This window comes from Prionailurus bengalensis, chromosome A2 (genome assembly GCF_016509475.1).
Source record: "Prionailurus bengalensis isolate Pbe53 chromosome A2, Fcat_Pben_1.1_paternal_pri, whole genome shotgun sequence".
Taxonomy (NCBI): domain Eukaryota; kingdom Metazoa; phylum Chordata; class Mammalia; order Carnivora; family Felidae; genus Prionailurus; species Prionailurus bengalensis.
In genome coordinates this window covers 112,638,427-112,663,559 of record NC_057348.1, presented here as the reverse complement: position 1 = coordinate 112,663,559, position 25,133 = coordinate 112,638,427, and the positions used below count along the sequence as shown (strand labels likewise).

The following is a 25,133-nucleotide window of genomic DNA, read 5'->3' as shown; positions in this document are numbered from 1 at the left end:
AATGAACTTGGCTACATCTTCTGGAGAATTTGCTGCAGCTTCTACATCAGCACTTGCTGCTTCACCTTGCACTTTTATGTTATGGAGATGGCTTCTTTCCTTAAACCTCATGAACCCATCTCTGCTAGCTTCAGACCTTTCTTCTGCAGCTTTCTCACCTCTCAGACTTCACAGAATTGAAGAGAGTTAGTAACTTGCTCTGGATTAGGCTTTGGTTTAAGGGAATGTTGTAGCTGGTGTGATCTTCTATCCAGGACACTAAAATTTCCTTCCGAAGGCTATTTTACTCTTATCATTTTTGTGTTCATTGGAGTAGCACTTTTAATTTCCTTTGAGAACTTTTCCTTTACATTCCTAATTTGACTTTGTGGTGCAAGAGGCCTAGCTTTTGGCCTCTGTTAGCTTTCGACATGTCTTCTTCACTAAGCTTAATTTTTTCTAGCTTTTGGTTTAAAGTAAGACACGTGTGACTTTTTCTTTCACTTGAACACTTATGGCCATTGTGGGGTTACTGGCCTAATTTCAATATTGTGTCTCAGGGAATAGGGAGGCCAGAGGAGAGGGAAAATGATGGGGGAATGGCTAGTAGGTGAAGCAGTGAGAACACACACACAACACTTATCAAATAAATTCACCGTCTTAATGGGTGCAGTTTGTGGTGACCCGCAACAATTGCAATGGCAACATCAAAGATCAGTGATCACAGATTGCCATAACAAATACAAGAATAATAATGAGAAAGTTTGGAATGTTGTGAGAATTAAAAAGATGTGACCCAGAGACATGAAGTGAGTAAATGCTATTCATAAAATAGTACCAATAGACTTACTAAATGCCAGGGTTGCCACAGATCTTCATTTTGTAAAAAATGCAGTATCGAGGGGTGCCTGGCTAGCTTAGCCAGTACAGCATATTCTTGATATCAGGGTTGTGGGTTCAGGCCCCATGCTGGGTGTGGAGCATAGTTTAGAAAAATATAATATTGAAGTGCAATAAAGCAAAACACTATAAAATGAGGTATGCCCATATTTGCTAATCTAGGAGGGATTACGGAATTAGAGCCTGAGGTTCTCCTGCTCTGAGGCTTTTAAGCATATCCATATGGTACTGCCCTTTTCCTCCTGCCCACTCTACTCTGGAAACAGAAACCACTAAGAGTTCTATATCCATGTATAATAGCAAAGTAGCCACAAGGCTTTCAGTGCTAATGCTTCTAAACAATACATCTGTCCCCAACCCCCCACTCCTATTTTTATTTTCCACTTAAAACAAGAGGCATAATACACAAATGGTTTCAGTTTTTTTTTTATAATACTCTGATCATTGGCATTGTGTACTTTAGAGAAGGTGGCTGTGTCAATAAATGGAAGAAAATACAATTAAAAAGAGAGATAAAATCACTAGATGAAATTACATATTTAAGTAAAGAGAAAATGTGACTCAGTTTACCAACACTGTTATTTACACTTAACTTTTAGATAATACATACATTACATAAAATGAAGTACATATAAAATTTAAACAAATTACTTGATTGAATAATAGAAAATGGCTTTAAAAATTTTTCACCCATAATAAAACTAGCTTTTATTTTAATAAGTGGTCATACACTGGTATGCCTATAATTTATTCTGCAAAACTCAAAGCTTGGAATAATGAAATCTTCAGAATGGATCATGTGAAGCATTTCACTTACTGGCAAACTAGAAGATAACTACCTAATCCTGCTGGGAATTTTACATTGTAGTCCTTCTTATCCCCCTAACAAAGGGATATAATGGAGTTTTGGGAAACAGTGGATATTCATTAAGAGAAACATTGAGAGAGAGATTATGAGAGAAAGTCCTATGGTTTGGAGAACAGGACTCACTCAAAGTACTTTGATATGTGCTGCAAAATGCTGAAAGTTCCAAATTATAATCATTCTCTCTACAATGTCTGGCCCAACGGCATCTTTCTCTTTACTAAAATCTTTCAATTTAAGTTAACTGGATAATTTTTTCCCTCTTGGAATAATTCCCAGTTTTATAGTAGAAGTTGATAGGAAAATAGGTTGATTTTGCAGAAAACTGTTTTATAAGCAAATGTGACAGAACATTTTTATAAAGGAGGGTTGCAGGCATTATCTCACTTACATGAGTTTAGCAAATTTTTGTTTCCTTTAAAAAATCTGAAGAGAAGATGGTGTGTACACAGAACATGTCTGTACTTGAATAACATGATTCTAGTTATTGATATATGTAATAAAAGAGATCAAAGCAGGCCAAATAATTACGAAGTATTCTTTCTTTGCATTACACAAAGATCAAAATATATGCTAATTCTAACAGTATCACTGCAGTGACTGTGCATTTACTAATTTAAAATATATATCTCGATTTCTCAGGAGCTCTTGATGAGTTCCCTGTTCCTTTATTTTTCCATTTTGCAGAACTACTATCAAATCTGCATTCTGTATTGTGGACAGTCTGTGAGCAACCACTAGGCAAGTCCTCCCCTGGCTGGCCTTATCAAGGGCGTGCTGAACCACCTAGAAGAGAAAAGGGCCCATGATTGCTAGCTTGAGTTAGATGCTAATATACTTATCCAAATCAAATTGATAAAGGTAATCTAATAATATTCTCTCTGTATTTGCTTATCCCCAAGGAAAACTGCCCAGCTCTGTGAAATATTCACCGTATTCAATAGGAATCTAGCAAAAGTAACCACAGACACATTAAGACTTTTAACTAGAAAAGCTTTTCTGATAATGAATAAAAATGAGATGGTTGTTTATATATATGTAAGCAGTTCTAAACTCAGAGTCAGAAAGTAGTATTTCTAAACCTAAGCAGAATGCCTAACTTACTTCATTTCTTCTCATAGCATTCATTTGTTTTAGTAGAATTTAGCTAGAAAACTGTCCTAGCAAAAATCTCAGATGCAATGGGTTATAATGTTGTATAGAGGAAATAGGAGTGGAGGGTGAAAACCAAAATTTCTTGAACAAATTCAACAAATTTGTTCAAAATTTGTTGAACATACAAAATGTTCATTCCAGTGATGGATATCTCACTTAAATCCTTGCAATAACTCTATAAGGTGGGTTATTTATTTATTTATTTCATTTTTCTGATAAATAAACTGAGATTCCAAAAGTCCAGGTCACTTGACCAAGGTTACACTGCTAGTAACTGATAAATCCAGGATTACAACTCAGGCATGTCTGATTCTAAAAATCATGTTTTTCTCTTTCATAACAGACTGTTTCCTTAGAAATCAAAGATAATCATTTGTAAATAGCAATCATGTGGTGGTCAACCACATGAGCTCTTAGATCAGACATCCTCTCTTAAAATTCAGAGAAGTTACTTAACTTTTCTAAGCCTTACTGAGCTAGCCTATCAAATGAGCATGCTAATAAAATAAGCTAATTCATTAAGTTGTGAGGATTGAGATAATAGCATATAATGGACACTTGGCAAATATTAAAGATTGTCATTCATTCAACCAGTGTTCATTTAACAAGTAAGTGCCTAGTATGTGCAAGAAACTACTAGAGGACAAGGACATAGCAAAATTAAACATCTGAAGGAACCTGCAGTGTAGGTCTATTGTCACGTGTCTCTTTGCTTTCTTGTTTCCTTCTCAAATGTAACTAATAGTCTATTAAAGATGGACTAACTGTAGGTTCTGACACTGCAGTGTAGATTACTCTTTTATGCATGCAGATTGCCTTATGAATTTGTTTGGTATCATAAGAATAATAAAATAGGAAGGTTATTTTTCTTGGGCTTTTACCTTGACTGGAGAAACATTTCAAGAATTGGGCCTTTTTGCTAAACCCATTCAAGTGAGAAGACCTTTGTAGAACATGAGCTGCCCTATGTCCCACCTCTTTCCCACCTCCCCACCAGCGTCTAACTTTTTTTTAAAGGCCAAAACCTTAATTAGAATTCGTGACCTATGACTGCAGTTCTCTCCAGGTTTTTCTTTCCTCAAGCTGACCTTGATTTCTTCCACAGTACTCCACTCTCTTATTTGATATTATATTCTGAGATGAAATAAAGAGAATGTTACCTTTTCACTCTCATTATCAAGGGCTGAAGTGGCCTCGTCCAACAATAAAATTTTTGGTTTCCGGAGAAGAGCCCTTGCAATAGCTAGCCTTTGTTTCTGGCCTCCAGAAAGCTGTGTTCCTTTTAGTCCAATGTGTGTGTTGTATTTCTATTACAGGAACATGCAATTAAGAAAGCAAGGCTTGGTTATTTAAATTAGCATGGCAACTGTGGGCGAGAACCATCTAAATATTTCAAATTTTGCTTCTCTTAAAAATTTGTGTCCCAACAAGTTCTGAAATCTATTCTTGGCCTTTGTTGCAAATAAATGCTAAACCAGCAGTAAGCACTACCATCTTATTTACATATCTAATCTGATCGCAAACAGCAGACCTTTGCCATTATGCTTCTACAAAGGAATTGTTCGAATTAAAGCATAAGAAAAAAAATTATTGGCAAAAAAAGTTCTCAGTAAACACAAATCTTTTCCATTAAATTACATTACCTTCTATTTTCAGGTCAAAACAATTAAAGGAAATCACTGGGTTTCCTCACACTGCCTCTTGCCAAACCTCTATGGGCGCATCTCTCCAGGTACTGGGATGCTGTTCTCAATGGTACAGGTAACTTCCTGACAATAAATAAGGCTGATGTCTGGAGACAGTCTGTTCACCTTTTCAGCCCATAATAGTGACATCTGGCACTCCCAATGTTTCTACAGCCCTCCTATTTACTAATGTCCTCTTCTCCAGTGTTTTCCTCCACAGAAGGATAAAGAAACTACGGGAGGAGTATCCTGAGGCTGTTGTAGTCTGCCAAATGATGACTGTCAGTTCAGTTGGTGCAAGCAGGCTCCCAATTGCTTTTTAGATTGTCCCATTGACTCTACTTCCCTCCGAGGTTTGACACTGCTTTCTACTAGCTCTTGCTAGTTGTCTAACAAATATATACTCCTGGTATCCAGACAAGAATGTGTGGATGGATCTGCTCCACTGGAAAAGCAAGGCTAATTATACAACTTTCTTTTTTTTTTTTTTAATTTTTTAAAAGTTTATTTATTTTGAGAGACACAGAGATGGAGTAAGTGGGAGAGAAGCTGAGAGAGGGGGAGAGATAGAATCCCAAGCATACTCTGCACTGTCAGCATGGAGCCCCATGCGGGGCTTGAATTCAGGAAACTGTGAGATCATGACCTGAGCCAAAACCACTGGATGCTTAACCAACTGAACCACCCTGGCGCCCCTAATTATACAACCTTCTAAAGGTGGATCCTATAGCAGCATCATTGAAAACATGCAGCATGTGATTAATATGCTATTCATTTTGTCTTAGTGCCTTAGAGAAGCTTGAATTAACTGCCTTTCCCTCCATATCTGACTGCCTTCAATGGGTACCATTTGGGCAGAGTGGGTATTGAGAGAGCCTGTGACACAGCTTTATGATAAACGTGTCTACTTCAACTCAAAGTTCATTTTTCAATTTAAAATGTGATTTTTTGCTTCATATAAAACAATGGGTGTCTCAATTACCACAGCCCAGTAAAAGTGTCTTTTCTGAAGTGAATGCTGCCCAAAGAAAACAGACTTTATCACTTCTGTAATTTTATTTAGGACTGTCAGCAGGCTGGGACTCTTCCCTCTAAAATGCATTTTAGGGCCGCCTGGGTGGCTCAGTTGGTTATGCGTCCAACTCTCTATCTCAGCTCAGGTCATGATCTCATGGTTCCTGAGATTGAACCCTGTATTGGACAGTGTGGAGCCTGCTTAGGATTCTCTTTCACTTGCTCCCTCTCTGCCCCTTCCCCACTCACATGCATACACACACTCTCTCAAAATAAATGAATAAATATTAAAAATTCACTTTATGAAATTTGGAACCATAGGGCAGGATAACAGATAAATCTATGTCATTCATTTCCATATACCACATAGTTCCCATTCAAATTAGAGAATCCAATCCTAAACCAAAAACAGAGAGAGGATTGGGTGGGAATGATAATGGTTTGTAGCTCTTTCTGCCAGTCTAGCTTAAATTGTACATAGATTCTTCTTGTGTAGCTAAAGAAGACACAATACTAGCTTAGAGGTCACTTTGCATTTCTTGGCCTTCTCTGGATTACAGAAAGATATTAGTCTCAAGAATGAATTGGATTTGGGGCGCCTGGGTGGCGCAGTCGGTTAAGCGTCCGACTTCAGCCAGGTCACGATCTCGCGGTCCGTGAGTTCGAGCCCCGCGTCAGGCTCTGGGCTGATGGCTCGGAGCCTGGAGCCTGTTTCCAATTCTGTGTCTCCCTCTCTCTCTGCCCCTCCCCCGTTCATGTTCTGTCTCTCTCTGTCCCAAAGGTAAATAAACGTTGAAAAAAAAATTAAAAAAAAAAAAAAAGAATGAATTGGATTAAAATTAAATTCAGATGGTTTTGTCCATCTTTAAGCAGAACAGATTATAAATGGGGGTATACACATGGTCTCAATACCACCCTAAAAACATTTTCAGATACTTAAAGTGGAGGTTTTTATTTTTTAATGAAGAACTATAGACTTCTATTCTCCCATTTAAACTGAAAATCTCAATCAAGTTTTTGGCAATCAGTGGGATGAATGGTGAGTGTCCTGGAATATTCAACCTGTTTATGAGATGCTCAAGGAACAATGGCTCCTTGATAAGAACCTGGGGCTAAAAGCCAGTTGGGTCCCGGAGAGAATATCCAAAAAGAGTCTGATCCTAAACCAACTACATTCTAGAGAATCCCTGCAGGCTCTCGGGAGGAACTTCAGGGTGATTTCAGTGGTTGAAGTCTTACCCAAGGAGTCACGATGTGACTTGACTGAGAGCTGCAGCTACACTCGGTGTGTTTCTCAGAGGATCCCTAAGACCAAGGTGGGGTTGCTTCAACTCCCCTCCTAGGCAAATATTTCCAAATATCTGTAGGTCATCTCCATGGCATATAGAATAGACGTGTTACCCTTAGCACACTCCAAACTGACTTGCTGTTTGCCCTCCTAGGTTGAGTTGCCAGACAGGTCCACAATCCTTTACTAGAAACCCTTAAGGATATATCCACTTAAGAATTCTGTTTTTTATTTGTCTGTTTGACTTTCTCTCTCTCTCTCTCTCTCTCTCTCTCTCTCCCCGCCCAATGTGGGGCTCAAACTCACAACTCTGAAATCAAGAGTCACATGCTTTACCAACTGAGCTATCCAGCCCCTGTTTGTTTAACATTAGAAAAAAATATACCATAAATTGTATATACTATGTATTATATATATTTAACACGTGACATGTATTAACACCCCCAGAAATGTCTGGGGAAGCAAGTGGTAATCAAATATATGAGTATTTATGCAGAAATATTGGATTATTCATTCTAAGTAGGATTAATAAAGGCTACATATAGCCTCACATCATTTTGGCCATCAAATATGCAAAATTTGTGTGTCAGGCATGGAGTTTAAGAGCTTTTGGAAATTGGAACTGGGGAAAAGAAAATGTGGACTTGCATTGTTCTCATCCAGAATGTTGTAAAGCACCAGGACTTGTCCTTTTAATGCCAGTCTCTGCCATACCTCAAAGGCCACAATGGCTTCTGGATGAGCAAACAAAAGGCTGAGCTCAGCAGCAATTTTTTTTCTTTAAAACACCTAAAACACCTCCAAACACCTAAAACTGTTTTATGTGTATATGTTTCCACACAAGCTTATTCTGTCTTCTAAGAATGTATTTGTCCCTTCTCAGCCTGGTGAATTCCTCTCATTCTTCAAAACCCAGTGTTTGTTTGTTTGTTTGTTTGTTTTTAATGTTTGTTTATTTTTGAGAGAAAGAGCACGAGTGGGGGAGGGGTAGGGGCGGGGGGGTGGGGGGAGACACAGAATCCGAAGCAGGCTTCAGGCTCTGAGCTGTCAGCCCAGAGTCTGACACAGGGCTTGGAACCTATGAACCGTGAGATCATGACCTGAGCCAAAGTCAGATGCTTCACCCACTGAGCCACCCAGGCACCCTTTCAAAACCCAGTTTAAAACAACATCTTCTGTATGGTTTTCTCTGAGCTCCTAGAGACTTTGTCATTCCTTCTTTTGTACTCTTATCATACACTCTGTGTGTTTTTATTCCAGCAGGCTGTCCAGTGTATCATGCACTTTCTCACCCAGTTTCCACAATCCTCAGCCAAGTCTTGGCAATTCTACCCTTACAGTATCTTTTAAATCCTGTTCCTTGCTTTATTTCACTTTATAATTACTAATTCAGGCATTCATAACACTGGAAATAGCTCCTAAGTGGTCTCCCAACTCCCTGTATTTTCTTCACTACAAATGATCATTTACATTACTGCTGGATGTAATGTCCAATGCCCTATTTCAAAATGATATTTTGGTACCATGGCTCTTTTTTTTTTTTTTTTTTTTTTTTTTTTTTAGAGTAACAGTGATAAGTCAAGTTAAAATTAAAAACACTGAGGGGTGCCTAGGTGGGTCAGTTAAGTGTCTGACTTTTGATTTTGGCTCAGGTCATGATCTCATGTTCATGGAATTGTGTCCTGTGTTGGGCTCCACACTGACAGTGCAGAGCCTGCTTGGAATTCTCTCTCTTCCTCTCCCTCTATCCGCTGCTTGCATTCTCTCTCTCTCAAAACAAATAAATAAACATAAAAAAAACCAAAAACAGTGAGAAACTAGTTATTCTTTCTTTTAGGAAATAATATCATCTTGGTTCTCAAAGTTTTTTACTGTAAAAAGTTAGTGCACTGAATCTCTGAAATACGTAGTTTTGGGTAAATGTGGGAACTAGCACAACAAAAATAATGAAAGATAATAAACAGTTTAAGAATAAAAGTCAAATGGTATAAATATAAAATGGTTAACATTTTACCACACATAAATTAAAGAAACAAACCTATCAGGATTATGGGGATAACAATCTGACCACAAATTGACAATACAGCAAATGCCTTGGTTAAAAAGGAGAATTACTATGGAAAGATACTCATAGGATCACAATATTTATAAAAATACATCTATCCTTTCATTATAGTTAGTAGTGTAGAATATTACTGGAGCAGGAGAAATTGTATTATTTATGGCCCCTTTCTAGTTATAGGCACCATTTAGTGTGGACAGGAGATGGTGAGGGAAGATCTACTTTTATAAAAGTCAGAGAGTATGGTGACCATTACCCTCCCCCAAAGAACAGGATACTAGATTGTTTAATGTTAATTAAACTTAGGCATTGCCTTTTAAAGTGAGCTAGAAAATAACGTTGTAGAAGTTTGTTTCTAATTAAAAGTAGGTATGTATATTTTAATTTAATTTTGCAGGTATAAACATTCAGATATTATAAGCACTTTAAGTTACAATTACTCATCTCTCTTCATGACTTCTGGATTTGTATTAATGCTTGCCATACTAAAGCTCTCTCTACAGTTAGCCAAGATTTTAACTTTCCTGTGTCAGCTGTCACAGAGAAGTGACATTGTGTTTGTCATTTCAGAGAAGTGACAAAAATGGCAAGCAAGGACTTAACATTCTAGTGGGGAAAGAGGACACTAAAATAAGTCTATAATCCCTCAGGGTAACTTTAGATTGTGATAAGCACCTTGAAGACTATATGGTATGTGATGGGAGTGGTGGGGACACTTTTGATAAGGTGGCCAGGGAGAGTCTCTGCAAAGATGGCATTTCAGAGAGCTTGAAAGTTAAGGAGATAGCTCTGCAAAGAGCCAGAGGAAGGGAGGTTACAGCAAGTACAAATGTCCTGAGGTAGGGAAAAACTTGGTGTGCTTCTGAGACAGAAAAGAGGACAGTGTGCCTGGAGCAGAATGAACACGTGGTGAGGAAGGAGATGGAGAGGCGAGCAGGACCACGTCACAGAAGGCCTTGCCAGCTACGTAAGAAATTTGGACTTTATTCTAAGTGCAAAGGGATGCCATTAGGAAGTTTTAAGCAGGAAGGGACAGAATCTGATTTATGTTTTTAAAGGGTCCCCCTAGGTACTATGAGGAAGAAGAATTATGATGCAGCACACTGGAAGCAGGAAGACAGATTAAGATGCTACATAATCAGAGTGGGGGGATGATGGTGGTGTAGACCTAAGTAGAGTGTATATGGATAGAAGGTAAGCAATCAAAATAAGAAAACAAATTCGGTGAATATTAATACAGTTTGGTCTTGGAAAAATTGGTCACAGAAAAATCTCAATCTTCACTTTTTATGCATAACTTGATTAGATACTGGCAATAAATAAATTGTATAATTCAAGGAGCACATAAAGACAACCACTTAGGCTTACTTCGCAGTTTTGTAATTCAAGATTTCAGATATTTTTCTTACCGCAGGGAGACCCTCAATAAAAGAGTGGATATTTGCTGCATCTGCTACTTCTTTTATTTCATCGAGTGGCACAACACGGCTGTTATCACCATAGGCAATGTTCTCAGCAATGCTACGGTCGAAGAGTACAGGCTCTTGAGAAACGATGGCTATTTGGGAACGGAGCCACTGTACACTCAGTTCCTTTGCATCCACACCATCGAATAGCTGCCAAAAGCAGAATGGAGAGTGGCATGTGAAGATCCAACAACTGTATTCTGTTGCAGTTCACTGTATTCAGACATGTACAAATTGTAACAAGAAAAATAGGAATTCAAGGTATTTCACAGTAAAATGCTACCCAAGGATGTATAGAAGCTGTATAGAAGCATAGTGTAACTGCCTAAAATGCCAGCTCCTAAACTTATTTGACATTGCTGTGAATGGCCACATATTCTAGAGACTTGCCTGGAGTCTAGAGTCAAGGCTGGTGCTCTGTGCTGAAGTCTGATGGAAAATGAGCAACCTCCACTGTAATAGGACCCCACTTTATTAAAGGCCAGAGAGAGAAGGTAGGGACCTATACAGTAGTCTGCATATAGGTGTATGTCATTTTGTACATAGCCGTACTTATTCACATGAACATATAATAACATTCAACCGACATTTGATAAGCGTATCTACTAGCTGATGTGGACTCTTCAAGTGCCAGGGAAATAGTAGTAAGCAAGACAAAGCTCTTGCCCTCCTGAAGCTTACATTCTAGTGGAGACAGACAGACAATAAACATACTAACAAATAATCAACTCAGAAAAAGAAAGTGTCATGAAAACTGAATAATGGGATAGGGACTGACTGAGGATGTGGGGAGAGTGTGGGAAGCAGGTGGGTGGATGCATTATTTTCTACAGAGTAATCTAAGAAGGCTTACCTAGGGAAGTAGCATTTATATTGAGACATGAGTGATAAGAAGGAGTCCACAAAGAGGTTAAAGCAAGAAAATTCCAAGCAGGGGAACAGCGAGAACAAAGGCCATAAGTGAGTTTAATTTTTTTTTTAATGTTTATTTATTTTTGAGACAGAAAGAGACAGAGCGTGAGTTCAGGAAGGGCAGAGAGAGAGGGAGACACAGAATCTGAAGCAGGCTCCAGGCTCTAAGTCATCAGCACAGAGCCCAATGCAAGGCTCAAACCCACAAGCTGTGAGATCATGGCCTGAGCTGAAGTTGGATGCTCAGCCAACTGAGCCACCCAGGTGCCCCACTAAGTGAGTTTAAAGAACACTAAGAAGCCAGTGAGACTGACACATAGTATACAATGAGGTGGGGAGTGACAGGGGAGTTTAGTGAGAGAGGGAGGGGCCAGATCATGGGATGGACTCCATTTTATACAAACTGCAGGAGGAAATCATTGGAGGGTTTAAAAGAGAGGGTGTGCTATGCTATGTGCAAATAGATGACTGTTACCTATTGTGGGACTCACTGTTAACTCATTGTTATCACTGGTAATAGGGAGCCATTCTGGACCATTTTATTTTGCAAATAGTCATTAAGAATCTGTGATGGGAAAAAAACCCAACCCTGTAAATTGGAGGAGAATGAGGACTAATATGACATTCTTTGACTTTTGGGGACTAGAAGAGGAGGCAGAACAGGAAGTCTGTGTGTGTGGGGGGGGCGGGGGATGGGGGTGGATGTGGTGGTTGTTGTGTTGCTGGGAAAGGATAATTGAAAACTTGAAAATATGGAGAGTAAGAAAGGCGCTAGTGAGAATAAGTCACTGGAATGCTAAGGATGAAGAGGTTGCATTTTTTTGAAAACAGGATGCAGGACTTAATGGAACTGATTCAGATAAGCCCTAACCATGCATAAAGTTTTGGGAGGTGGGCGGTAGAAAAGGCCGGTGGGAATAGCAGGAAGCCTGAATCAGCTGGCAGAGGAAACTTATCTCTGTTTTTTTTTTTTTTTTTAATTTTTTTTTCAACGTTTATTTATTTTTGGGACAGAGAGAGACAGAGCATGAACGGGGGAGGGGCAGAGAGAGAGGGAGACACAGAATCGGAAACAGGCCCCAGGCTCTGAGCCATCAGCCCAGAGCCCGACGCGGGGCTCGAACTCACGGACCGCGAGATCATGACCTGGCTGAAGTCGGACGCTTAACCGACTGCGCCACCCAGGCGCCCCAAACCAGAATGGTATAAAAAGAGCCCAGGTATGGATATTAGACCCCTCCTCCAACATCGGTATTCTAAAAGAATTCTATGCCTTATAATATCAAAATTCCTGTTTTCTTTTTTTAAAATTTCTAATTTGTAAACTTTTAATTTTTTAATTTTAATTTTTAATGTTTATTTATTTATTTTGAGAGAGAGAGAGAGAGAGAGAGAGAGATGGGGAGGGGCAGAGAGAGAGGGAGAGAGAAAGAATCCCAAGCAGGCTTTGCACTGTTAGCGCAGACACAGGGGGAGAAATGCACAATGAGATTGTGACCTGAGCCAAATAGACCTTTTAAAAATTTTTTTGAGTATTAGTTTCAGGTGTACAGCATAGTGATTTAACTTCTCATACATTATGCTATGCTCACCACAAGTGTTACTACCATCTGTCACCATTCAAGGCTACTGCAGTATTTCTGGCCATATTCCCTATGCTGGCCCCTTATTCTTATGACTTACTCATTCTACAACTGGAAGCATCTCCCACTCCCCCCTTTATCCATTCTTCCCATCCCCCCTTTCCCTCTGGCTACCACCAGTTTGTTCCTCTGCATTTATAAGTCTAATTCTGCTTTATTTTGTTTATTCATTTGTTTTGTTTTTTAGATTCCACATATATCACGTATGTATTTACATTTTACAATCTGACTTATTTCATTTAGCATATTATCTTTTAGGTCCATCCATGTTGTCACAAATGGCAAGACCTCATCCTTTTTTATGGTTCAGTAATATTCCATCACATATATATATATCTTCCATATACATATATTCCATTATATATATATATATATATATATATATATATATATATATATCTCACATATATATTCCTTATACATTTGTCTATCAGTAGACACTTGGGTTGCTTCCATATCTTGGTGCTGTAAATAATGCAGCAATAAACATAGGGGTGCATATATTTTTTGAATCAGTGTTTTCATTTTCTTTGGGTAAATTTCAGTAATGGAATTATTGGACCATATGGTATTTGTATATATAATTTTTTGAGGAACCTCCCTACTGTTTTCCACAGCTGCTATATCAATTTAAATCCCTACCAATAGGTCATGAGGGTTCATTTTTCTCCACATCCTTGCCAACATTTGTTATTTCTTATCTTTTAAAAATATTTATTTTTGAGAGAGAGAGAGAGAGAGAGAGAGAGAGCATGAGCAGGAGAGAGCATGAGGGGGACAGGGACAGAGGATCCAAAGTGGGCTCTGCACTGACAGAAGAGAGCCCAATGCAGGACCTGAATTCATGAACCATGAAATCATGACCTGAGCTGAAGTCGGACGCTCAGCTGACTGAACCACCCAGGCACCCCTAATTCTTGTCTTTTTGATTCAGGTCATTCTGACAGGTATAAGGTAATATCTCATTGTGGTTTTTATTTGCATTTCCCTAATGATTAGTGATGCTGAGCATCTGTCCATGTGTCTGCTGGCCATCTGTATGTCTTCTTTGGGAAAATATCTCTGTAGGTCCTCTGCCCATTTTTAAACTGATTTTTTTTTTTTTTTTTTTTTTGGTGTTGAATTGTAGAGTTTCTTTCTACATTTTGGATATTAACCCTTTATCAGATATATCATTTGAAAGTATCTTCTCTCATTTAGTAGATTTCTTTTGTTTTGTTGATGTTTTCCTTCACTATGAAAAAGCTTATTTTGATATAGTCCCAATAGCTTATTTTTGCTTTTGTTTCCTTTACCTTAGGAGACCTACTTAGAAAAATGTTGCTATAGCCAATGTCAGAGAAATTACTGCCTGTGTTCTCTTCTAGGACTGCTAGGTTTCAGGTCTCATGTGTATGTCTTTAATCTATTTTAAGTTGTTTTGTGTATGATGTTAGAAAGTAGTCCAATTTCATCCTTTTACATGTAACTGTCCAGTTTTCCTAGCACTAGTAATTGAAGAGACTGTCTTTCCCCTATTATATATTCTTGCTTCCTTCATCAAAAATTGACTGTATAGTGTGGCTTTATTTCCGTACTCTGTATTATGTTCCATTGGGCAATGTGTCTGTTTTTGTGCCAGTACCATACTGTTTTGATTACTACAGCTTTGTAATATAACTTGAAGTCTGGAATTGTGATGTCTCCAGCTTTGCTTTTCTTTTTCAAGATTGTTTTGGCTATTCAGGGTCTTTTGTGGTTCCATAAAAATTTTAGAATTGTTTGTTCTAGTTCTGTGAAAAATGCTGTTGGTATTTTGATAGGGACTGCATTAAATCTGTAGATTGTGGAGTTCTTGGGTGGCTCAACTGGTTAAGCGTCCAACTTTGGCCCAGGTCACGGTTCCATGCTTTGTGGGTTCGAGCCCCATATTGGGCTCTGTGCTGACAGCTTGGAGCCTGGAGCCTGCTTCACATTTTGAATCTCCTTCTCTCTCTGCCTCTCCCCTGCTTGCACTCTGTCTTACTGTCTCCCAAAAAATAAAATAAACATTAAAAAAAATGAAAAAAAATTTGTAGATTGTTCTGGGTAGTGTAGACATTTTAACAATATGTGTTCTTCCAATCCATAAGCGTGGAGTATCTTTCCATTTGTATCATCTTCAGTTTAAGATAAAAATTTCTGCCACTATCACGACAGAAGAATCTTTGAGTCTTTATATTTTCTATTTAGCCTCAAAGTCTTATCCATCATTTTTGTTACTGGCTTGCTTGTCTGATTAGTTAAGGGAGAGATTTTTTTTTTTTTAAACTACTGCCCTGTTTGCCCTATTCAAACCAGTAAGGATGATTAAGCCCAAGGGAATGTTTAAGAATAGCACCACCAAAAACGAGATAAGCTGTATTTAAAATCAGTCTTACCACTTGTCCTTTCATAGGGTCATAAAATCTCTGCAGAAGGTGGACAGAAGTACTTTTTCCACAGCCACTGCTTCCAACAAATGCTACTGTCTTTCCTTTCTCAATACTTAGGGATAAGCCACAAAGGATGAGAACATCCTGGCGACATGGATAGGAAAAAGAGACCTCTCGAAACTCTATATTCCCTTCACATGTATCCTGGAAAAGAAAGTTAGCAGGGTTTAGAATGATGACTTAAAAAGATTCTAACACATTATAGTGTTTTCTGAAAATTATGCATGTTTCCACATCATTTTATTTTAAATGGTATTCCTATTGAAGAGCTACTGACTGCATGATTGTTTCTTTCACTTTTGTATGGATCTTTATATCTGTACTTCTTGTCTTCATTACCGGACTTCACCAGCTTCCTAAAAAGCACTGGTTTCCTCTGGCTTCACTACCTAGACATAGTCTAATCTGCAGATTCGCTGTTTGACAAAATAATTACATATGTATATGTAATATATACATATATACATACATATATATACACATATATTTATATTTATATATATGAATATATTTATATATTTATATATACATAAATTAGTTTGTGTTTTACAGACCTTTATCACTTAATTCATAATAGCTGGCATCCTCATAAACTATATGTACAAATGTTATTTTTGTAAGTTGGACCATGTTTTACAGTTAATATACATTATACTTTGAATTGGGTTTTTGTTTTTGACTGGTTATTATTTGACAGTGATGCCTAAAAGCTTATTTATTTTTCTCTGTATGCTTTGATATTTTAGGGGTTGATAATTTGTAAACCAATACTTCTATATACCAGGGATGTTTATAAAAGACTTTCCAGAACTATCACTAAATGATTAACTCTCCCTTTACATATTTGGTTCATAGAATCTAGGTTCTTTTTGAACTTTATGTTTGCCCTCAATCAATTACATTTTAAATAGGTTTAATAGTCATGTTCAGCATATTCTGAGTGCAGCATACAGGTAGAAGGGAGAGGTAGGTGGAGGACAGGGGCATCAAAAAATGTTTGAAAATGATATTCTATTGTCAAAGAACTGTTAGGAGATATGCCAAAAAGTTAAGTGCAGTAGTAGTAATAGCTTATTTTTAGCTTATTCAGTGCTTTCTGTTTTGCCCCAAAATGAATATTATTTATGCAATAATGTTTGACAAAATAAACCCAGAAATTGAGAATAATGAAGAGTGTATTATTTTGTGTATGTTCTGTGCCTTTGGGAAAGGCATAGAGATATTCTACACTTCTAGACTTTAATACATCTTAAAATTTATTCTTACTATTTTAAACACTTTATTATGGAAAATTTCAAACAACTGAAAAAGTAGAGAGAATAATGTAATGAACTGTCTCCCAGCTTCAATAATTTCTGACATTTGCCAGTTTTGTTTTAGTAGGCTTTAATTTTTAAAAGCACAGTGAGTGAAATTTAGAAGTATCTGTATATTAAATAAAATGAAGATTAAGTAAATTAATTTTACAGTCTTTATTAGAAACGTTTCCATATTCCATGCCATGTAATGTAGTTCTAGGAAGACATTTATCAGTGAGATACTCAAATCCTCTACTGTAAGGTTCTGAAAGAAATGAGTAACAATGTTATTATCCATCTAAATCCTAAAATTAAAAAGAAGTTTTCTACAACCTTTACTTTCCCAAAGACAAGTATGAAATCTTATTTTGACTGTGATGCATCGTTGAGCATTCTATTTTGAGAATTTCAAGATCTTTTTATTTCTTTAACTAATGACTGGCATTGGCATCCCTTTTAATAATTATGTAGCTTTAGTAGTAATGTACTATTTTAAGCTATCATACGTAAAATCAACTGTTAAAATTCGAGTGGGAAATATTTTTAAATGAAAAATTTCTTTTAAGTATATACCTGATGGCTATTCTTACTTTTAAATTTAAAATGTCTAGGGGGTGTGTGGGTGGCTCAGTCAGTTAAGCGTCCAACTTCAGCTCAGGTCAGGATCTCACTGTGGGTTCGAGCCCCACGTCGGACTCAGTGCTGACAGCTCAAAGCCTGGAGCCTGCTTCAGATTCTGTGTCCCCCTCTCTCTCTGCCCCTCCCCTACTCGTGCTCGCTCCCTCTCTCTCTCAAAAATAAATGTTAAAAAAAATTAAAATGTCTAGAAAAATCTTAAAGTTGAATTATATAAATATATGATATATATTTAATATATAAGATACTATTAAGAAGCTTGTTTTGAAATTATATAATCTCACTATTATTTCTCTTTTAATATTCATGGTCTTTTAAAGTTTGTGGCTAAATATGTGTGTCTGTGTATATATGAATTTAATAAATATACTTCCTTTATTTCCCTCTTCAGTTTGCATATGTAAACTATAAAATATGGGGTCTGAACCAGGAGGCATTGTTCACTTTGTATATATTATCAGAGAAAAAAACGAATTAACTCTACTGCAAATCTTCATCCAAGACTAAAGCTTCTGTTGTCTAAATAAAATTAAATATATGTTAATTCTTTGTTCAAGAACATTCTCAAGGCATCAAGCAAATAAACTAGAAGTATGTATTTTTCAATATAAAATATGTAGAGGTTTCAGTAGCAGAGGTAAAAATTTGCTTAAGACAAAACCCCCTTTTTCCCTTTGTAGCTACAACAGTTACTTTATACAAGTTTTTAATTCTTTATAGCACTATCTTTTGAAAAGTTATCACATAATGCCTTCATTTAAGTCTCTAGAGATCATGCATACAGATAATTAATAATGTAGACATTTAAAATCATAGTTGTGCTTACTGGTGTTTTCCCTTCTTGACTGTAGCTGTCTATAGTTGGTTTCTTTTCCAACAAAGCAAACAGATGTGCAGCCCCAGATTTGGCTCTTGAATATTCAGGTACCAAAACAAGTGTTTCTCCAATGGCCATAGCTCCATATGCAATTGCAGTAAAAACTCTGTCAAAAGATAAAACATTTGAATCTTAGGTCCATTTTCAAACAATAGGACTCTAAAAAATAAAGGAAAAATCAGGCACAGGAATATAACCTTTTGGTCCAGACAATACCACTAATGCTAGAGCCCCAACCATGATATGTCTTTTATAATTTTCTACCAGACAGTGATCATCTGTAGCGTTGTACATCAAAATAACCTTTGGAGCTCAGGTAATCTTAAAAATTTCTCTTCCTATCAGAGACCAAGATCAAAGGCCCTAACAAGTAAATATGAAACTTTCTAGCCACTTTGATACAAGGCTTACTTGCTTGGAGATTTGACAGAGAATTCAACTGACAATGGGAAGAATGAGTCTGCAGTAATGAGATCTGAATTTACACAGTAGATATGAATGTTTTTTTCCCTTTTTTTTTCTTTTTTTGCATATAATGTAGTTAGAACAGATAATTGATGTCAGATGATTGGTTATCTGCCTGAAGTACTACATGGTTTAAAGAGAGCAAAGAATGGAGACTGCACTTTTTAAGGTCCTCAAAACAAAATAGGACTAAAATATACCTTAGCAAACCTGGATGAAGAGCTTTGATCTTTTAGGTATGCTATACAGATTATGATCTGTTTTAATTATAAAATAGCAAGTATGAAAATGATGTCTGGAAGCATACAGAATATTCACAGATATGTGGCATATCATGTGGCCATGGTTAAATATGTTTCTATGTTCATTTTAGCCATGAAAACATTCTACTAGAATAAAAAATAACGTATCTCCATAGCAGAACTAAAGGTATAATTCAGCTAAGACTGGACAAGTTCTAGTGGCTTGCTTTATTTATTTATTTATTTATTTATTTATTTATTAATTATTGAAGGGTAGTTAACATATTATTATATGTTACATTAGTTAGGTGTACAGCATAGTGATTCAACATTTATATACATTATAAAATGATCAGTATGTTATCTGTCACCATATAAAGTTATTATGTTATTGACTTTATTCCTTATGCTGTACTTTACATCTCTGTGACTCATTTATATTATAACTAGAAGGGTGTAGCTCATAATCACCTTCCACTTCTTTTGCCCATCCCCCTATCCCTCTCCCTTCACTGGTAAGTAAAAGGACATCACGGAACCCACTTGCTTATTTGCTATGCTGGATCATAGCAAGGTAAACATGTTCTGATCTTGTGAATTTCTCTGGTGGATGTTGATGAACTTTCTTCAGTGACCTAGACCTCAGATCCTGAATTTTGTTGCCTTTGAAAGGTCAAGCACAGTATAAAATATAAAAACAACCAGTTTACTTGGATGCTTATTGTTCTGTGATGTCAAGGCATTTTTAGTACTTATGTTTACAGAAATTGTTTAAAGCTCAAAATGCCATTCAAAATACTAAATATCAGAAGTGATTACTGAGTTTAGGTAACCCATCAGAGTTTTTGTTTTTGTTTTTTGTTTTTTGTTTTTTTAATTTTGAGAGAGAGAGAGAGAGAGAAAATGCCTGTGTGTGTGAAGGGGGGAGGGGCAGAGAGCGATAGGGAGAGAGAGAATCCTAAGCAGGCTCCGCACCATCAGCGTGGAGCCCAACTCAGAGGCCGTTCCTATGAACTGTGAAATCACGACATGATCTGAAATCAACAAGAATCTGACATTTAACTGACTCAACCACCCAGGTGTCCCCTCCCCCACATTTAGACTTTCTAATGGGAGCTGATCCCACTGTCTCAAAATACATCCCTGAGGGGTATCTTTGGGGATGAGGTGAAATTTTCCATTGTCTTCAGGGAGAGAGTTGACTCCAATGAAGAGGGTTGCTCAACACACCCTGACCTCCTCCTGGCTGGCTCACCAAAAAGGTGTTACAGGGTGGAGTGGGGAGACCTGGGCCCTGAGGCCTCTACCCAGCCTGTTCCAAGGATGTTCCTGACAGCTCTGGGTCTCATTGCAAGAAAAAATTCAAGGTCGGACCAGACACAGTGGATGCGTGGTAGAAGCAGGAAAATTTATTAAAGTGAAAATACACTCTGTGAGAGTGGGATGGCTCAAGGAAGAGCTGCACCTTGTTTTTGTTTTTTTAATGCAAGGAAAAATCTGACTGAGTCAGACTTAAGTCTTAATCTGATGCAAGAGTCAGCAGGTGAGATGGAAAGATCATTGGATTGAGTCAGGAGACCTGGATTCTAGTCCCAAAGAAAAGATCATTGGATTGAGTCAGGAGACCTGGATTCTAGTCCCAAAGAGATACAGGCTTCTCAGAACAATACAGAAAATATTTCAGACATGGCAAAATATCTACCTGTCCTAAAATTTCCACCAAAAAAGTCAGTTTAAGCATTAGGGATAAATATAAACAGGGCAATGTCTTTGTTACATCCCTCTTAAAATGGAAGTTTACTGAGATGGGGAGAAGGGCATTCCATTCAGAACTTTTATCTGTGAAAGATATATGACCTGAGGGATGCACAGTAGAGGAAGGAAAATTTCAGTCGAAAAGGGAGGGAGAGTACCAGCTAAAAGCCCTGATGCTGTCTTTCTTAATTGTGTATGTGTTGAGGGGAGGATAACTCCAGATAGGGGTTGATGTTGATGAGGATTATACTGAGGAACCTAATTTTGTGGTGATGGAACTCTTACCATCAATCAGGGTGAGTCAGGGACATTCATCTCATATATTTTTTCCCCAGGTGGGTTCTGTATAAAGATAGGCCAATGCTGGTCTGCCACATAACATGCCTTAGCTGACTATGGCCCAATTAGCTAGAATGAACTAACCTGCAGTTCATCTCTACTCAAAATGTATTTATTGCACAACTTTTTGCACAATTTATTGCAACTCTCTGGGTTGGCTAGGGTTGAGTGAGAAGAATATTGAGCAGGAAGAGGTCTGGGAAGGATTTTCAGGGGCTGGGCTTCTGCTTCCTTAGTTTTATGGGTTCTCCTGGGTTCATGGGGCCATTGACACTACATCCTCACTATAATGATTCTTTTAAGCATGTCCAAACAATGGGGAAATCCCCTTGCCCATCATGGCTGCTGAAATCAAATTGGAATTTTACAAAGATCCTTTGTCTAGGAATAACACAAAAAAGTATAGAAATGATTAATCCTAATTTTAACACAACTGATCCAAATAGGAATACCCTGCATAGTTACTAGCTCTAATCTGTTTCCCCTTAATCTTGCTTCCATACCCAGTTTGTATACCTTTGGTGACTCACTCTGATAGGAAGTATACTAGGAGGTTCAGAGCCTGGGCTCTGAAGTCAGACCAGCAGGACTGCATCCAAACTCTACTGTTTATTTATTAGCTGTGACCTTGGGCATGTTCTCTGTGCTTCTGCTTCCTTATTGGCAAACAGGAGATAATAGGGGTAGCTACATCTTACAGCATTGTTGTGAGAATTAAATACATTAATAATACAAGATGCTTAGTGAAGTGCTCAACAAATGTTTAAATTATTATTATTCCTCTCATAGAATTGAAAGTTAATGAGACACTTTCTGTTGAAAATCAGCTCTCACACTTCTATAGAGATACATTAGCACACCAGCACAACTTCTAAAGTCCTCGCTCAGTAAGTTTCTTCTTTTTTAATGGAAAGCAGAGTATTTTCCCTCACAGATGTGGCCATTATCATTATACCCATACTCATAACTCTTTTCCCCTAACATCCATATAACACTCCAAAGATCCTTTTCTTCTGACCCTAAATCCCTTCTTCAACACATGGGAGACAGAAAAATACACAACTTATATTCATTTGGCACTCTGGGTTTTAGAAAATGTTTTCATATACTTGTTACCACTTCATCACCTAGGAGATAAATAGGGCAGGGACTCTTAGCACTGCTTAACAAATGAGGAGACTCTTGCTCAGAGAAATTAAACAATTTGTCCAGGATCACTTAGTTATAAAACTGTAGGGCTGGGACTGGAACCTCCTTATTCACTGTACTTTCGCTTACCTGGTGTTCATTCCAGTGGAAAGCTGGCCCGAACTGTCTCTCCCTGCATATTGGGGCTCGTTACCACTTGTATCCCATTTCAGAATCTTCAGAGGGTCCTAGATATCAAACCTGCCTTGATTTGTCTCCTTTAGATACCTTCAGTGGTTGATCCCTCTATCTACTCTCCTTATCTTGTCTTCTTCCCTTCTGGATAATCCCTGGGGAGGAGCCTGGTACAAGTTGGGTAGCTGCCACGGCAATAACACTGAGAGAAGACTTTCCTGTTTTCCTTGTTTTGGCTAATTAAGGCTGCTCTCCTACACAATTATAATGATGACACACACAGTTCTTCCATGGCTGCTTGGTCTACCTGAGTAAAGATGGTGGTGGAGGCCTGGCTTGCTTCCTTCTATCCCTTAGTATTTCAAGATATCAACTAACTACTAATATTCATTGAAAACCCATCTATGTTGCTCTTTTGGCCAATAGTCACATTTAATATTCAAAGTTCAAAGGATTACTTGTCAAAAACTTTATTTGGACTTTTGGAGGATTAGGCCACAACACAAAAAATACCTGGCTCTGCTTCTCAGCAAGTTTTCAAAGCTGTGGTTTTTATTATCACTGTACTTAAAGTTACCATGCCCATCTGCTTCCTGCTAATATGTAGAGCAAAGAAGGAGGAAACAGAGATAGAGGGAAGTTCTGAAGTGGAGGTATGGAAAGTTACAGAAACCCTCTGCTGGACACTAAAAGTTTCTGAGCTATATTGCAAAGGGCAAGTCAGCTAGAAACAAACCTAAAGGTGCTAATTAATGGAAAGTCAGACAGGAGAAAATAAACTTATTTTGTATTTCTCAAAATGTGCACATTTATAGTGAAGTAAATTGAAAGTGTTGCCATGGTTAACAGGCAGAAGGGGAGAATTTTACTACACATATGTGTGTGAAAACCTAAACAAGAGATTTTCCAAATGCCTACACAGTGCTACAAGGCAGCAGAATGAAAATGCTCTCACCTTTTTAAAATGCTTATGTCAGAGAAACGTTTACAGTAACCGAGATGGAGGAAGACAGCTTCTACCATAAGAATTGTATGTTGCCTTCTTTTAAGAGGAAAAAGCTAACGCTTATAGTAGCCTTGCTGATAAACTAATATTATGAGCACATCAAAAGGATTTTGCTGTTAACAATTATGCATTTTCCTTTAAAGGGCACACTGTCATTTCTGACAGAGACAGCTCACCCATTCCTGTAGCTATAAATCATGAAGATACATTCACACTTATTGGCTGAATAACATATCTTTATTTTTTAAACAATAAACTAAAATATGACTTCACTAATTTTTATACAATTCTAGAAAAGTTCCTGGTAGTGGCCAATAGAAAACCCCATGGTTTTAAGCAGGTAAGGAGAGCAGCCTGGGATTTAGTCCCTATGCTCGTATTTCTTAAAGTGTGGTCCTCAAATTCTGTGCCTCAGAATAATCTGGGATGTTTCCTAAAATGTAGTTTCCTGGCCCTATATCAAATCTACAAATCTCTGGGTTAAGTTTGTGAGGGGAGATGCGGGTATCTGCATTTTTCACCAGCTTCTTGACTGGTGAGCTAGGAAACCACTGATTACAGAACACACAAAGTTCTTTTCACTTAAGGAGGTTCTAGGAGGAGGAAGTTTTCTTTGTAAACTTCTTCCATTCAGTTAGTTGATTAGATAGAAAGCTGTCTGTCACCCTAGATTCTGAAAGGCATAGAGTCTTCTAGGCCAGGTATAATTCAGTGTGTCTAAAGGACACTTGTAACATATTCATGGTAGTTGGGGGCCACAATGGGTCTTTAAGAAGGCTGGAGACTTTGGTGTTGATGGCAAATCTCATCTATTCACATTTTGCATAGACCGGTATCCATATTTCCCAGATACTCTCCTTTGTCCATACTATAAAAGTATGGGTATCCCTACTTTGCCTGTAGTCTGGTTGAATGAAACTGAAATGAAAAATGATACCAGTGACCCTAGCTCAGATAGCTCCCTATTTCTTCCTTTCCTCAGGAAGGGAGGAATACCAATGTGATACTGTTCATTAACCACTGCCCTTATATTAATAATCCAATGTAAGTTCTGACAGCTAAAAATGTCTCCATGGTTCAGAAATGACCGTTTTTAATGAATTTAATGAAAAGAGATTCAGGAAGTGTGATAGGTTAGTAGTAGGAGGAGTTTTTGTATTGGAGCCTTTTGATTCCCCTCTATTTCAGAGTCATAAAATAACATTAAGCAAGTTACTTGTTCCATTTACGTTAAGAAACAGCCCAGCTCTGGGTATTCACATGTTGGAAAACTAAAAAAGAATAAAAAGAAAAGTTTATAGGAGATTCTATGAACTTTTCCTACAGAATTAGTAATAATAATGATCATAATGACAATAACAATAAAAAATGTCTGCTAAGTAAAGCCTGTGGCATCTTGAATTGTGATTTTGGGCATGTTAGCTAACTGTTGTCTTGAGGCTTAATGTTCCCCATCTGTAAACTGGGAATCATACTGCACATAGTAGTTGAGAGGATTAAGCAGTTAATATATGACAAATCACTAATATTGAGTAAGGACTCAGTCAAGATTTGCTGTTATAGTGATTATTGTATGAAACGGAATGATGTCAATTGCAGGCATGACTATATTTAACATGATTTTGAGGCTGCATCATTCTTCAGCTAAGAAAATTCTTTGCTTATTTTTAACCTAAACAAATCTCAGTAAAGAAGTGGACTCCCAATTACAACCACCCTATTTTTATATAAATGGTTGTCCTTGACTTAGACCCAGTCCTTCTGCCAAAG

The 25,133-nt window shown here is 37.6% G+C and overlaps 1 protein-coding gene across 1 annotated transcript in view; it reads right to left on the bottom strand.

Moving 5' to 3' along the window:
• Positions 1–1,289: 1,289 nt before the first annotated feature.
• ABCB5 (ATP binding cassette subfamily B member 5) overlaps positions 1,290–25,133 on the bottom strand; it is a 116,363-nt gene continuing 92,519 nt past the window's right edge. Inside the window, exons 23-27 of the mRNA XM_043589061.1 lie at positions 18,183–18,339; positions 15,369–15,566; positions 10,358–10,564; positions 4,060–4,206; positions 1,290–2,530 (exon numbers count right to left, since the gene is read on the bottom strand). Of these exons, the coding sequence (XP_043444996.1) occupies positions 2,333–2,530; positions 4,060–4,206; positions 10,358–10,564; positions 15,369–15,566; positions 18,183–18,339 (907 nt within the window). The 3' untranslated portion in view covers positions 1,290–2,332. The remainder of the gene's footprint in view (positions 2,531–4,059; positions 4,207–10,357; positions 10,565–15,368; positions 15,567–18,182; positions 18,340–25,133) is intronic.